The following is a 14,918-nucleotide window of genomic DNA, read 5'->3' as shown; positions in this document are numbered from 1 at the left end:
CATATATCTGAGTCTTCCAAGCTGATCTCTGTACAGGGGTATGACAAACAGCATGTCTCCATACCACTTCTGGAGAAGCGTTTAATTCAAGCAGCACCGATGTGTTTCTTATCTGCTATTAAGTGGGCTTTGCCGTCCACATAACTACCACCAGCAGGCAACCAAGTGTCAATTACATCGCTGTAATCATATTTTACATATAGTGCTCAATAATTTGTCAGTATTTTTCTTACCTTTGTGTTTGTTCCAAACTCTGGAGCAGACACAGATATCATCGTTCCTATTTCCGTGCTCAGTTCACTTGCTGCTTTGGTTTCCTTTGTAGTGACAGGTTCTGGACTTCTGACAGAGGTGGGAGACGGCTTCTCCTGTCCCTCAGGCTCTCCCTGTTGGGCATCCTTCACCTTCCTGTTCTTTAAAGAACGCTCTTTCCCAATAGGACCAGGTTTATACTCTTTGTTTTCTACCGGACTCAAGTCTGGAAGCTAAGTTAGTGTTAACTTGTCAGTTATGTCTTCCCCCCCCGTGTCCTATCCCACAAGAATATTTTAACATGCTTAAAAGAATTTTGTCTATGTCTGACAAAGCTTTCCTGAAGGGTAAGCATTTTTTAACAGATAAACAATTTGAGATTAAGTTTGCAATACATACATGAAATGAATTCATTTTGAACATTAAGAATCTAAACCATTGTTTTCAAGCAATACATATTTTGTGTGAAGTTGTAGAGTTCAACTAAAATAAGATGTAGTTAAAAGCTACTGAAGAAAGTCAGCTTGACTCTCCTTACAGGAAAAGCACAAAAAAGTATAGAACCCACAAGACTTCGTATACATACAGGTTATTTTAATTTTCAGAGAATCAGGATTTTACAGGGCCTCAGGAAACTAGAACAGAAGACTCTACCTTCATTTGAAGTTATCTTGATGTATGAATGTTGGCAGCATTTTTCCCTAGGAATTGAGCGCTAAGGGGATATCCAGAAAAAAATAAACACACCTACGCACAAGCGTTGCTTTATATTACAGACACCATGACTGGAATAATTGCTGCAATTCAGTAGTTCCTTTTTGTGCAGCTGAAAGCAGAACGAAGGGCCTCAGGGAAGCTGAGCGCTCTGCTGTTTAAATAGCCATATTCTTTCTGGCTGAGATTACTGAGCCCCATTTCACTACAGAGCAGCACAAAAATTCCTTAAAGGCAGCTCTTAAAATCCTATTCCTCAAGCTTTGATAGTGGAAAGACAGAAGCTGCTGGTATTGTCTCTGTGAATACAAACCAGCTGTTTCAAGAGTAGATGAAGACTCTTTACAATACAATGCCTTTGGGATTTGGGGAGGGTGGAGTTTCCCAAAGGTATTTGGAACCCTTCCGAGCCCAGCAGAGACCAGCTTTCAAAGGAAGGAAGAAAACAACAGCAGAAGCAGATGCCTGAGCTCTGCGATGCAGCAATCAGGACCCATCAGACCCGCCTCACCCCAAATATTTTTTTGTTCCAACAGTTTACAGAGGCAGAAATTCCTCCAGACACTTTTAAGGTCATGCTTGGAAAGGTAAATTGCTTTGTTTCAAGTACAGTCCTCTTAATTGCCCATATTAGTTCAACAACACTAACCTCCAATCCTGAACATAAGTTTGTATTTAGGCTTCACAGCAAACAGTATCACCACAGGGGTGGTGGGTGTGTAGGAATTGTTTGTTTGTTGGGGGTTTTTTTGTCATCAAGACAGTTAAAGGATTACGGCCCTCTCATAAAAACGTTACTCTCAAATGAATTTACCATTCAGTCACACATTTGTCTTTCAACAAAATCTACAGGAGTTTTGACAGCTACAACCAAGCAGAAAAAAGGAATTTTCTACACAATGTAAAGCAGACTCTCTCTATATATTTATTTAACTTTGGAGTTTAGTAGTTTTAAGTGATTTCATGGCAGCAGTTTTCGGCATGCTGCTAGTATATCTGGGATATAGGTTTTGAATGCCCTGGGTTACTACAGTTCACCAGCAGTATTAACTACTGCATATTGCTCTGCTGTATGGGTTTTATATTTTGCAATAAAAACCACAAACTGCAGCATACCCAATGAGTGCCTCATGTGACTGCACTTTCAGACTTCAGCTTTTTTGGAGAAAAAAACCCCAAACACAACCAACACAAACACAGTCCTCTAGAAAGTCAAAGGGGCTTTAATTACATCCGGACTGCTGCCAAATCTCAGACATCAAGAGGGGCTGAAACAGCTGGTTCTGTAAGTCACCAGCCAAGTTTATCTGCTATAACCCTCTCCTTCTGGGAGTAAGAAGTTGGTGCTGAGTGCTAGCAATGGACAAATAAGTATGTACTGGATGTAGAAATAACAGGAAAGCATGTTTCATTAACGTGAAAGATCACTAAGTGTAATCTAAATGACAGAAGGAGAAAGTATTACTCCTTATGAGTAGTAACAATAGGAATACAAGATGATGATGATTGAATGGAGCCCCTAAATCTCTGGAGGGCAATTGATACACTTTTTTTTTTTTTTAAATTGAGAGAAGTTTGATTACCTATCCACTCTTCCTAGATTAGTTACAAAAAAATTAGACACATCTGTGCATTCGAATTTGAAACTTCAAATCAGTGGCTCTAACATTCCTCCCTTTCCTCAAAACACTTTTTCCTGCAACTTGATGTATTATTCATCTTGGTCATCTGGCTACAAAAACTAAGCACAGCAACACGCATCATTTAGAGGGGGGCAAGGCAGGCATGGTGCAGGAACAACTACCGAAACTGGAAATATAGGCAGGGCAGAACCAGAAATGCCTGCTTCAAAACAGCTCTCAAAGCCCGAGTGAAGTAAGCTCAAGAGAAACCCCAAGTTCCCAAACTAGAAAACAAAACCAAAACACTACCACATCCATAGTCTCCCTATGGGATCTGTAATCCCATCCCCGCTCTAGCCACATCCCTTGCTCCAAACACAGAACCAATGAACAAACCCTGCTGGGCTAGGATGCTGTTTACTTACACTTGCTTCTTGAACTGAATTCCCCATCTTCTCTCCAAGAACCAACTTGTTGATTGTTTCAGGAAATACAAAAGGGGAATGCAATTTTTATAGGTCTAGTCCTTACTGAATGAGTATTCCGTTATTTGTAACTTCTTTTTGGCCAAACTTCTTTAAGTTTAAAAGTTTGCACTGAAGATATGACTTTTTACCTTTTGTGCTTTGATGGGTCCAGCCCGAGGCTGTTTCTGTCTTTGCTCTTTCGGTTCTGGTAGCTTGTCAGTGGACTTCTCAGAAAGTACAGGGCCAACTTCATTGTCACTGCCACTGGAAGCTGGGGCACCAAACTGAATAGTTTCTATACCAAGATCAACTCCACCTTCTTGCCCAGGCTTTGTCCCCTAGTTAAAAGGTAAAGATTTAACACATTTAAAAAGATTTCTAGATCAGTACAATGCCACCGGTTCAGAAAAGAGCACAGCTGAAAACCACTGAAAGGGTACTTTTACCTTCTGCCAGCAAAAGCATTATTTGTGAGAGCAATAGATTTGCAAGAGTAAACAATATATGGAGGTACACTTACTCCTCCTCAAGTTCCTATTGTTTATACAAGCTCAAGAGCAAGGAAAAAAAAAAGCAGTGAAGAAATATGTAAATAAGATCAAGATGATGAACTGGTAGAAGGGAGAAAAGGACAAGTGCACTATCACAATGTCCAGATTCAAGTTCACAACATTATCCTGAAAATTCAAAAACTAATGTTCAATTCAAGAGCAGTGATAAGGAATTAAAAAATATTTCCAGTTCTTCTTATGCAGTTAAAATGGTCTCTTAAGAGAGTTATGTCACATTCTTACAATTTAAAACAGTAAAGTCATGACCAGAAAAGCCCAAGAAAACAAAACCACAGGACTTTAAAATGTAAAATTTAAGGCTATGCAAATTACATGGGATAAGCAGAGTAGTTAGAGAGCATCTACTGCTTTCTGTATCTCTGATTGAAGAAGTGACACAAAAACCTTTTAGTTCCTCGGGGACATCCTGTTTCTGTCTACATTACTGAACTGCATACAAGTGTTCACGTGCAAACTAGGCAATATTTTTTACTTAAAAAATGCACTAAATAACAGCTATCAATAGAATCTGTGAATGGCTGAGATTTTAGTAAGAGACCAATATTTCGATGCTGCAATCTTAAAAGCACTAGCCTGTATCCTGTGTTTCTGTACTATCTCTTGACTTCATGGAATTCTACACACACTGGTTTAAGTATGTGCATGCCTGAATAAATAGATAATCTGTACCCAATACCAGTGAGATATAATTTCGGTGAGCTTCACATAAAGGTACTCTTCTTCCCTTCATTCTTACCTCTGGAGATGTAGCTGAACCAAAAGATGTCAAAGGCTTGTTCCAAGCACTGACTGAAGGTGGCTGAGGTGGGCTAATGGGTCCCACTGACAATTAAGAGAGTTAAAAAAAACAACCCAATGTTACCAAATGCTTTTGACTACAGTTATCAATTGACTGAGAATTAAAATTATAGACGTCTTGATTAAATAAGCTTTGGCTAAGAAACTGTTAACCTATTCAGCTGTTAACATTACGCTACCTATTTAGCTGCTTTCCAGTGGGGCAATCATCATGTTTGGAAGCATGACAAAGCCCGACAAAACACAGATTCCTGAAGGGAGTGATGGCTGCTCATTCATAGTAAACGAAGAACATGTCAACAATGTAAAATACTGAGTAATATCATCCTGAAAAATCTCTTTTCCAAGATATTCATAGGTTACAATGCTGCACTTGGGAATGCTGCCCTCTATTCCCTGTGCAAAATATGTTTGGAGATAGAAATGAGACATTACAAAGCAAGCTGGCCATCAGCATTCTTTAACTACTATGCTTGCCCCCCCACCCCAAATCCAAAAGATAGCACTTACATTTTTTGGAGATGTCATTTAGAACCACCGTAGGAGGCACCTTGTTTTCCCATAATTCAGTTCCTAGACCATTGTGAGCCTGGGTGTTTTGCAGAACTTTGCCTGACACTGTGTATTCTGTGCTGGCTGTCCCTCCTGCAGCCTGGTTTTGCAGCTGAACAGAAGCCTGAGGCTGACCTGGAGTCTGCGCTGTACACGGAGGCTGTGCCTGAGCTTGTGCCTGCTGCGCAGCTGCGGCCGCTGCCTGTTGCTGCTGCTTTTTGGCAAATCTGGGTGGAAGCTTGGAATTCTGACCTCGGCCTTTTTCGCTTGATCCTTTTTTGGTCCAAACCTGTTAAGTGGAAGCCAATTTTATTCTTACAGACGATAGTCTATATAGACAACCAACGATACATTGTGTAGCAGCAAAAAGTAGACCGATTAATCCTGTCTCAATTTTATTTTTTAGTGGTGTTTAACCACAGAAACAATGATTTCTCATTCATTTTCCTCTTGGAATCAACTGATATACAAGCAATAGCATAAATCTTTATCACAGTATGAAAACTGGTGTTTTCAGTTTGACAGTTCCACCTGCCTGACAGTGCCCAATCAGGAAGTACAGAATCCTATGACTAAACGAAAATTAATTTAATTTACTAATTCTAAACAATATTAATACAACTATCTAGTTATATCTGTAAGGGGAAAAAAATAGCTTCTTTGGAAGGAAGATTCTGCACACTTCACAACATTCCCAGTACTGCAGGGAGCTCTTTCCCACTGTAAATGCTGGTCTTATACCTGCACTGTTTGTTCTTCCTTCTTTCTGCGCTCTTCATCTTGCAAGCGTTTTTGTTGCTTCTTAGACACCACTTCTGTGAAACCATCATCATTCAAGTTAGATTGGGCGTCTTCAACTACTGTCACTTCAGGGTGATCATCAATGATCACAACACCTATAGAAAGAGGACAGGTATAGATGCTGCTGTTTTAACAGCTTCACATGCAGCGCACCAAGGCAAAATCTGCTTTAGAGTGGAAGTAATTTCTCCACAGACACAGATGGTGGCCCTGATTAAAGGTAAGCTTCTGCTTGCCAAGTGCTTTGCTGTTGAGTTTGAAGACAAGGAGTTAATATTTAAGTGAAAAACTGGAGGTTCCTGTACCAGACTCTCCAGGAAATAAGAACTGAAACATAATAATGAACAGCCTTCCCGAATATTAGCTGTAAGCTTATCAGTGACATCCACTGCCTTTGCTTATGAAGGTTAAGCAAATTATTAGTGTTTGGTGGAAAGCGGTCTGAATGACAGAGTTAAGATTAGGTGGTAGAACAAAATTGTTCTTATCTATACATAAAAACACATAGCGAGATTTGCCACCTTTCAGAGGCACACACATTGTTAAACAGATATGGCAAAGGTAGCAATACTCAAGTACACAATTATTCTGGTGTTTAAAAAAAAATCACCTTTCCTCTTTTCTAAGCTTTCAAACATCTAGCTCTATATGCAGCAAAGCTAGCAGGATTACTAATTCTTGGTAGCATATTATCAATACATACTTGCGTAATTATTAAGATCAAATTGAGACAAGGCATCCACTTTTTCCTTCGGCTTCTTTGGACCAGCCTTAGGTTCTTCTCTCTTTTTGCCACTTGCATCCTTGGTGCTCTTTTGTCCTGCAGCAGTAACACCTCCATCCTCCTGATGTAAAGAGTTGCTGTTGGTGGGATCAACACTAGGCACAGTTGCTGTCTGCTCTTCAAATGGCCTATATTAGAAAAAATTTGAGAAAATTAATGACCAGCCACAGAGAACACTCAGGAAGGAGGTAACAATCAAATGCAGATCACATTATAGGGCTACAAGTGTCTACTGTGCAACTACTTAGGCTCCAGACTTTTATTTTCAGCTCCTCAATGAGCAGAAGCTTAACAGCAAAAGCTGTTTTGGGGACATCAAATGCCCTGCTGCCAAAAGGAATCACCGAGAAAAAAAAAACCCAAAACATAATTTTAAGGTCAACTCTGGCTTGGTCTATATAGTTAGAGACACCAAAACTCAGCAAGTATGCAGCTCAGAACTCCAAAAAAGCTTTCCATGGAAAAACCAAAACAGAAGCTTACAGTATGCAATGTGAACAAATAAAAACAAGGTACAATATACTTGCTCCACAGGTTCACTTGCCAAAAGCTATCTGAAGCCATAAGAATCAGATTTGCAGCATTCTGACTTCGCTGTGGAACCTGGCATAGCCAACTGTGGCTTCAACATCACCTTTAAGCGACTAGCCAGAGAAACTCTTAATAGTTTTAACTCAGAGGTTAGAGCATTGATCACAAGTTCTTAAGCCCAGGCAAAACCTGAACTTCAAATACAGCAACCTACAAGCACAAGGGAGTCCTAGAGTACAGGATAGGCATTCAATGAAGAAATGTCTTGTTCTCCCTCCCACTTATCAGACTACCGTGGCTGTGCAATGCAACAATCTGTATTAAGCTGCAAAACTGCTCATATTAACATTTCAGCTTGTGTCCAAATCTTGAGAAACATCTCTCGACTCTGAGAAATAGCACTGCAATTTTTATTTAATTAGGCTGTTTTTAACACTGCCCATACATACAAGAATACTCTGCTCTCAGCTCCATGTTCCAAGTGTCTGTATACAAACAGAAAAAATAGGAAGTGCACAGCCACAGATGCATGGTTTTGTCTTATTCTCTTTTCTACCAGTTACTACAAATCTAAAATAACTACTAATTATTTTGAAGGACAAGAGAACAACAGAAGACTAAGACCATATGCTTCCTAACAGAAGCTGATACTCACCCTCTTTTTCCACTTCTGGGTGGAGGACCACTCCGCCGTTCACCCCTGGGCCCTGAGAAGTTCCTCCCCGGTTTAGCTGGCCCGTTGTTGCCACGTCTGTTTTGACGGTCTATTCCAGGCCGCTGACTAGAGAAACTTCTCTTGGCTATTTCCCTTTTTGGAGCTCCAGCGTTTTCTCCTGCCTTTGCAGCCACCTGTGCTGCTACATCTGCTGTTTTCTTCTCATCCCTCTCCCGCCTCTCATTGAAGTCGCTGCTTTCTGAGGCTGTTTCCCACTCTTCATTTGCCTGGTCTGAAGAATTCTGGTTGGACAAGTCTGGTGTCTTACTTCCAGACACATCCAGAGCAGTGGTGGAGGGCTCATTAACTGCATTACTAACTGTGGCACTTATTGATGAGCTGGTTATCGCCTCATTTATCTTTGATGCGGCCTCTCTTTCTTTTAGGCGCCTAAAGCGTGGTGGCTTATCTTGCCTTGGAGGTCGAGCAGGCCTTTGTCTTCGTGGCCTCTCTCTATTTGGATCAAACTTTCTCTCAAATTTTGGAGGTCTTTTATCAACTGGTATAGGACCATAATGTTCATTTCTTCTTGGAGGCTCCCCATCTTCTGGTTTAATGATCTCTGTTTGCCTAGGGTTCCACTGATTGTCTCTGTAGGCTGGTCTCCTTATTGTAGATGGACGTGGAGGACGCCCACCAGGATCCCTCCCACCACGTCTATACATTCCCCCTCTGCCTCGTCTAGAAGGCTCTCCTTTAGGAAGAAATCCTGGTTTGGGTTTGTTCTCATCATCTCTTATATATGTTTTTTCTAGGGATCTGTTGTCTACTCTGGTACTGGTTTCAGGTTTGAATGACAGGGGTTTTGGAGGCTTCTTGCCATCAGCTCTCTCTTCTCTTTTTGGGTGCTTGCCTTTGACTAGACTGTCTTTGTCTGAAAGCAGTGTGTCACTTGCACTTTCATGAACTTCGCTGTCAGAATCCGTCTCTGAACCATGCTGTCGCCGCCGTTTTGGGATTACTTCGAAGTCAGAACTCTCGCTACGAGTTTCACTCTCTTCTCTCTGCCTACCAGGTCCTGAAGGCACGTGGTCTGATCTAGGCTTAGGATCTCTGTAGTGTGGGTACTCTCTATTATGGCCTCTACTGCCCCGACCACGTCCTCCGTAAGAACCCCTGTAGCTACGACCTCTAGAATAATACTCCCCACGGCCTCTGCCTCTGTATCCCTGATCTGGGAACCAGTCTCTGTCCCTAGCCTCTTTCCAGTATGTCCTAGGTGGTAAACCAGGCTCTCTTTTTACTGGTCTGGTTTCTAAGCGTGGTTTCTCTACAACCTCCTTGCTAACTACCTTCTCAGTCTGCTTTTCCTCCTTCACTGCGGTAGTCGGCTGCTGAACGTGTGGCTGCTGCTGTGCTGCCGGTTGAGCAGGCGGCTGCTGCTGCACTGCAGGGGGAAGCTGTGGAGCAGCAGGCTGGGCAGCCGGTAGCTGCTGCTGGACTGGAGGTGTGGGTGGCTGAACTGCACTTTTAGCTGCGGTCTCAGTCTGACTGCTCTCCTGGCTTGCTGGTGTCAGAGCAGCATCCTGGGTTATCTTCTTAGCCAGAGGAGCGCTACTGGAGGCGGATGTCTCTGGCTCAGCCTGAGGCAGTGGCACTTGAGGTGCTTCCTTTTTGTCACCTTTTTCAGACTTGTTAGGTTTTTCACTAGCTGACTTTTCTCCTTCTTTCTCCTTCCTCTGCTCACGCTCTTCTCTCTGCTCACGCTCTTCCTTCATATCTCTAAGCACAGGTTTTTTAATAGGACCCGATCTTCTTACTGGTCTATCACCGCCTTCGTCTCTTCTGCCATAACCTGGCCTAGGACCCCATCTTGTTTCAGACTTAGGTTTGAAAGTTTTTTCAGGTTTTGGTCCTTCTGATGTTCTATTATTGATCAAAATTTCTTTTTTTGGCTTAATCTCAAGTCTCTCAATTGTCTCCTTTGTCTCAACAGGCCTGTTATTTAATTTAGGGATATTTGCTATTGTCTCATTCCTCTGGTCTTCTGACTTTAGAGAGTGACTTGAACCATGGGAAATGCTTCTCTTAAGCGAAGAGTGACTTTCCCCCACAGGCACCAATTCTTCCGGAGAGCTATGTGTAACTTTCTCATTCATTACTTCGAAATTAACTGCTGTGTTAGGTGTGTCAGTTTGGAGAGGTTGTACATCTTCCAAAGACCTGCTTGGGAACTTTTGTACCTCCACCTCTCCTGATTCTCTGAAAAAATCTGTCTTTGGATGAGAGTCCAACTGGTTGTGTTCTACAGGATAAGCAGTGGCAGGGACAGCAACTCGTTCTTGCTCCAAGTGTGCCTCAGACCTAAGCAACACGCAATTAAGAATGTTAGGGTGGGGAAAAAGTTTTACTCAAATATTTACTTAAATAATTTTCTATTTCTACGGAGGATTAATGTCAGCTCAAGGAAATAACAAGTATTAATTTTCATAACGGCTGCTAGTTGTAGAGGTCAGTTTTATTCTGTCCTGATTAAGAGTTGCGTGTCAAATGTACAATTAGCTTTAGGAATCCATTACTGTTAATGGCTATACGTGCAATTTTAAATGGAGCCTCCAAGTTAGCAGGCTAATATCACAAGTATTACCTAGACAGCAGTACAGCAAAAAGAATTTTTGGGTACTTTTAAGATGTAGAGGATGCCTTCCTGACTATTCATCACGCAGAAAAGGTCAAAAGTGACTGTCTTGTTTTACACCATTTGTACTTAACATGCCACTTTTGAAACTAATAAACATCAGAGAGAAGTCCTCTGATATGGGGAAAGCAGATAGAGAACAGGATAACACTACAGGAGTGTTCTATAAAACTGAAAATTCAAAATATTATGGCAATCACCATTCATTAGGTTAAGGATCCTAAACAAGGAGTAAACTGTCTTTCTACACCCCACTACAGAGCAGGCATATCTTTTGTTTTATACAACAGCACCAAGTACACTGCATCCCCCAGCCATAACTCCTTTTAAAACTTTCTGTGAAGAGCAGCTATAAGTCAGTTTAAACAGTGTTTTGCAATGCAAGTTACACAGCCAAGCGTGTAAGTGTGTATGGCTCAGAGAAGTGACACGCAGGAGTACATAACTCAGGCTCACCTCAAATCGTCAGGCTCTTCTAACACTTTGGGAGGAGAACTAGATTGCTGAGGTTCTGCATGGGGATACGGGTCTGATCCCCACATCACGCGGGGCTCTGACAAAGGAACAGCATGCTCTCTTGCCGAGCGAGCTATATGTTCAAATGAATCTGAACTAGTTGCTGATCCCTCTATCTGGTCTCTTCTCATCAGTGGTTTGGGAGGCATAATTCCTGTGACAGATTTAAATTCAAGACAAACAAAGCATATCAGGAGGTACTGAAGAACACTATTCTCTCTCCTCTAATCTCCCTTCCTCTGTACCTTCCATTGTTGAAACCAAACGTCTGTTCACTGCCAGCTGACCTCAGAATGACTAAATCTTATTCACTGCCAGTACCCTATGTACCAACAAAAGGAAAAGCTGTCTGCTTCCACTGTAATGGGACAAACCAGGTCTGTAGACCTGTAAATTTGTGGATAAAGTTTCTGATGTAAGATTTGAATGGCAAAAGTGTTTTTGTACTCTATTAAGGACTCTGAGTCTTTTTTTTTTTTTTTGGTAACATTTCAAAGAAATTCTACAGTTTCCACTGTCTTTTCTTAGCCTGCCAATTCCTCCGTTCATTCCTTGCACTCATTCAGGATACCCATTCCCTTGCTCATTAGCTGGATAAGTATCTCCGTTACATTACATGCCGGACTTGTATTATTTATGCACAATAGCTTTCCTCACTGCAAGTCAGATGGCCATTCCGCAAATTAAAAAGGACTTTTTGGTGCCAAGAATCTGAAAACACAAATTAAATAATACTCTAGAGGTGCTAATACATAACAAAATTTCATGGTTTTTTTTAATAAGCAATGTAGTATCAAGTATTAACATGTAATGAAACACAAATGGTAAATACGCTATTTTTCTCAGTTCAACCTAACATGCCAGCCTTAATATCTATAACAAAGTAAGGCTTATGCTGACATTCTGAATACATCCTTAACTGTCACTAAACATGCCTGCAAAATAGAAGCAGGCTGTGATTTTACTTTATAGTCAAAGATACACATGACTATCATCTTTCCAGTATTACTACAATCTATTTTGTCTGGAACAATTAAGTAATGTAGTTTTCTTTTTAAAAACCCACCCATTTGCTGTTACTATACATAGCATGGTTAGGAAAAGACTTCTATTTCAAACCCAAGAAAATTCAGCAGTCAAAAAATGCTGCCAGATTTTACCTGGATGAATAGGAGGCATATCCATTGCAGGTCTTCCTGACATCATTCGTGGGTCCATGTAAGACTGCATCATAAGCCACCGTGGATCAAAGCCCATGGATGCTAAATGCTGAGGATGTGGTTGCATGGGCTGGTACAGGGGTCTGTGCTGGGGAGGTGGGACAGGGCCACTAGAAGGCTGTGAGGGAGCAGACTGCGGAAGGACACCTTGCTGCTGTTGCTGCCACTGCTGCTGTTTCATTTGCTCCTGCATAACAGAAAAAAACTTTATCAAGATGAAGACTTGAGCAGAGTTCAAATAACCCTCGGAAACAACAAGTACAGTTATCTCCAGGACACTAAGCATTCTGAAAATTAATCACCAACATGCATCAGGATGAACTAGGAGAAAAGCGGGGAAATCAGACTGGACAATTCAGAATAGCTAGTTTTGCTGGTGTTCAGCTGAGACACAGAACAACCTATACTTCGTGCATGTCATTAACGCAAAGTGTTCTTCAGACCATAGGACCCAAGTTCAAATTTGAGTGTCACACCCTTTAAGGAAAAACTGGAGAAACAATGATCATCAAACCCCAGGTAACCACAGGGCAATACTCTCCTTCAACAACTGATGCAAAACCAGCCAGTTTTAAAAATCTCTCTTGCCTTCTGCTCACTTACATATTTTGCAAGTGACAAGACGTGTTTCATGCAGAGCAATTCCTGCCAATACCATAGATGTTACAGAAGCGGGAAGCCAACTTCTTAAGCTTTTCATAACTTCTGTGGTCATGCTCTTACTCAGAACGAGACAGAAGAAATCATTCTTTTAATGAACTTCCTTCTTTTAATGAACTGGTTAGTTACCTGCTGCCTCTGAAATCTTGGTGGTAACGATTTCTGGAACTGTTTGGAATAGCCCGAGGAAACAGCAGGACGAGGCTGAGATCCTGAATCTGGCTCACTCTCATGAGTCACCTGTGAAATCTCTTTCTCATTCCGACCACTATCTTGTCGGGTAAAGACTGCTTGATCTTCTGAAAAGAAAACACCACACGTGGGAGACAAGAGTGAATTTTAAAACTATGACAACTTCACCAGAATGTCAGATAAAGGATTTTCTAAAATGAAAATAGTCTGCCTTCTCTAACCTCACAGTTTTAGTTTCCAAAATTAACAAAGGCAAAAAAAAAAATTAAGGACAACCTCTCAAAACAGAACAATTGTTGTTAATACATCTCTCAGTGTCCCTTTTAACTTCAGATACACTGGGTAATCAACCACTAGCATTTAGGTTGTAACTTTTATGTGATTTAAGAAGTGCTGTTATGAACCAAAGTTTGATTTTACAATCACTTCTATCTATTTAAAGGATAACAATCTTATTAAGCATAGTCTAACAGTTCTCTTGTGGCATTCAAGTTCCACTACAAAAAAAATGCACCAAGTTTAAATATGCCTTGTGTCTACTTCTCTAGGCTTGCTGAAAGAACAGAATAGCTGAAATAATTTCCATTACTTTTTAGCAACACGAGTTGCTGACCTTCATTTAGCAAGAAAAGAAAGCCTGCTTTTCTTTCTGTAGTCTTCAAAGCCCAGCCTAAACCACAGTGCCCAGTTTTTCCTTTAACATTTTGATGAGTTGGGCAAACAGGTCTAGCTCAAAGGACAGTTAGCAGCTGTAATGTGCCAGGAAAATCAATGGTCTGGATGCACTAGGTTAATTAGATATGCAAATTAGACTCCTAGATTACAATTATGCTCTTGTGGCTCAACTTTAAGAGAGACAACTCCTACTTGTGTGCAAGTATACCTTTTTCTTCCTTATTATTCCTGGTTTCACTTTCTTGTTTTTCTACTACAGGTGTTGCCACAGGTTCTACAGGCTCAGGAACCTCATGTGCTGGTTTCTCCTCTTCTTTCTCTTGCTCATCCTCCTTCTCTTCTTTCTCCATCTCCTTTTCTTTCTCTTTCTCCCTTTCTTGCTCTTTGGCCTTCTCCAGTTTTTCTTTTTCTTCTTTTTCTTTTTCCTTCTCCCTTTCCCTCTCTTTTTCCTTTTCCTTCTCCCTTTCCCGCTCTTTTTCCTTTTCCCGCTCTCTCTCCCGCTCCCTCTCCTTTTCCCTCTCCCGCTCCCTTTCTCTTTCCCTTTCCCTCTCCCGCTCCCTCTCTCTCTCCCTTTCCCTCTCCCTCTCTTTCAGAGGGTCTTCCCGGGAGGGTTTTGTCACACAGCCGAATTTCTCATTTAACCGTTTTAGCTTTTCGGCACAAGCTGCTTTTCGCTGTTCTTCCATTCTTCTTTCTTCCTCTTCTCGCCGCTTACGGGCTCGCTCAACTGCGGCGGATATCTCTGACTGCTGTCGTCTTCTCTGTTTCCAAATTTCATCTTCATCTGGTACTGGTTTAGGGGGAAAGGGTCCCTGCCTTCCAGGTCCAACCTGGCGATCAGGGGGAGGAGGGTGCTGCAATATTAAAATCAGTTAAATGAAGTTAAGCATTTATTATATAAACAGCCAGTTGAAACATTATATTTAACTATTTGTCTACACATGTATTTGTATGGCACCTTTAAAAAAGCAAGATTTGGAAGAAAAAGCAAGGCTCCACCTTCCTGCTCCAGTTCAGACTCATGCAACCTGAGCTCAGAAAGGAGAAGCAAAGATTCAGTTGAGCTCACATCACTCCTCCTCCTCATCACTAAGGCAAAGTGACAGCAAAGATGACAAACATCTTTTAGATTTGGTTACAGGCTGCTCTAGATCAGAGACACTCAGGGCAGATCTCAGACAAAAGTCCCCCTCAAGGAGCCAAAGAAAT

General features: G+C 41.4%; 1 protein-coding gene across 16 annotated transcripts in view; it reads right to left on the bottom strand.

Annotated features, from left to right (window-relative positions):
- PRRC2C (proline rich coiled-coil 2C) overlaps nucleotides 1-14,918 on the bottom strand; it is a 75,302-nt gene that overhangs the window by 27,134 nt on the left and 33,250 nt on the right. For 14 of the 16 annotated variants that reach the window (XM_054832933.1, XM_054832938.1, XM_054832937.1 and 11 more), the window contains exons 12-22: nucleotides 13,918-14,563; nucleotides 12,972-13,141; nucleotides 12,123-12,369; nucleotides 10,903-11,116; nucleotides 7,749-10,112; nucleotides 6,482-6,690; nucleotides 5,719-5,873; nucleotides 4,936-5,266; nucleotides 4,364-4,449; nucleotides 3,205-3,393; nucleotides 234-485 (exon numbers count right to left, since the gene is read on the bottom strand). In XM_054832933.1, the coding sequence (XP_054688908.1) occupies nucleotides 234-485; nucleotides 3,205-3,393; nucleotides 4,364-4,449; nucleotides 4,936-5,266; nucleotides 5,719-5,873; nucleotides 6,482-6,690; nucleotides 7,749-10,112; nucleotides 10,903-11,116; nucleotides 12,123-12,369; nucleotides 12,972-13,141; nucleotides 13,918-14,563 (4,863 nt within the window). The remainder of the gene's footprint in view (nucleotides 1-233; nucleotides 486-3,204; nucleotides 3,394-4,363; nucleotides 4,450-4,935; nucleotides 5,267-5,718; nucleotides 5,874-6,481; nucleotides 6,691-7,748; nucleotides 10,113-10,902; nucleotides 11,117-12,122; nucleotides 12,370-12,971; nucleotides 13,142-13,917; nucleotides 14,564-14,918) is intronic. The other 2 variants (XM_054832935.1, XM_054832949.1) reach the window with 2 other exon arrangements.

The sequence above is a fragment of the Grus americana genome, chromosome 8 (genome assembly GCF_028858705.1).
Source record: "Grus americana isolate bGruAme1 chromosome 8, bGruAme1.mat, whole genome shotgun sequence".
NCBI classification, from domain to species: domain Eukaryota; kingdom Metazoa; phylum Chordata; class Aves; order Gruiformes; family Gruidae; genus Grus; species Grus americana.
This window is presented reverse-complemented; position numbering and strand designations above follow the sequence as displayed.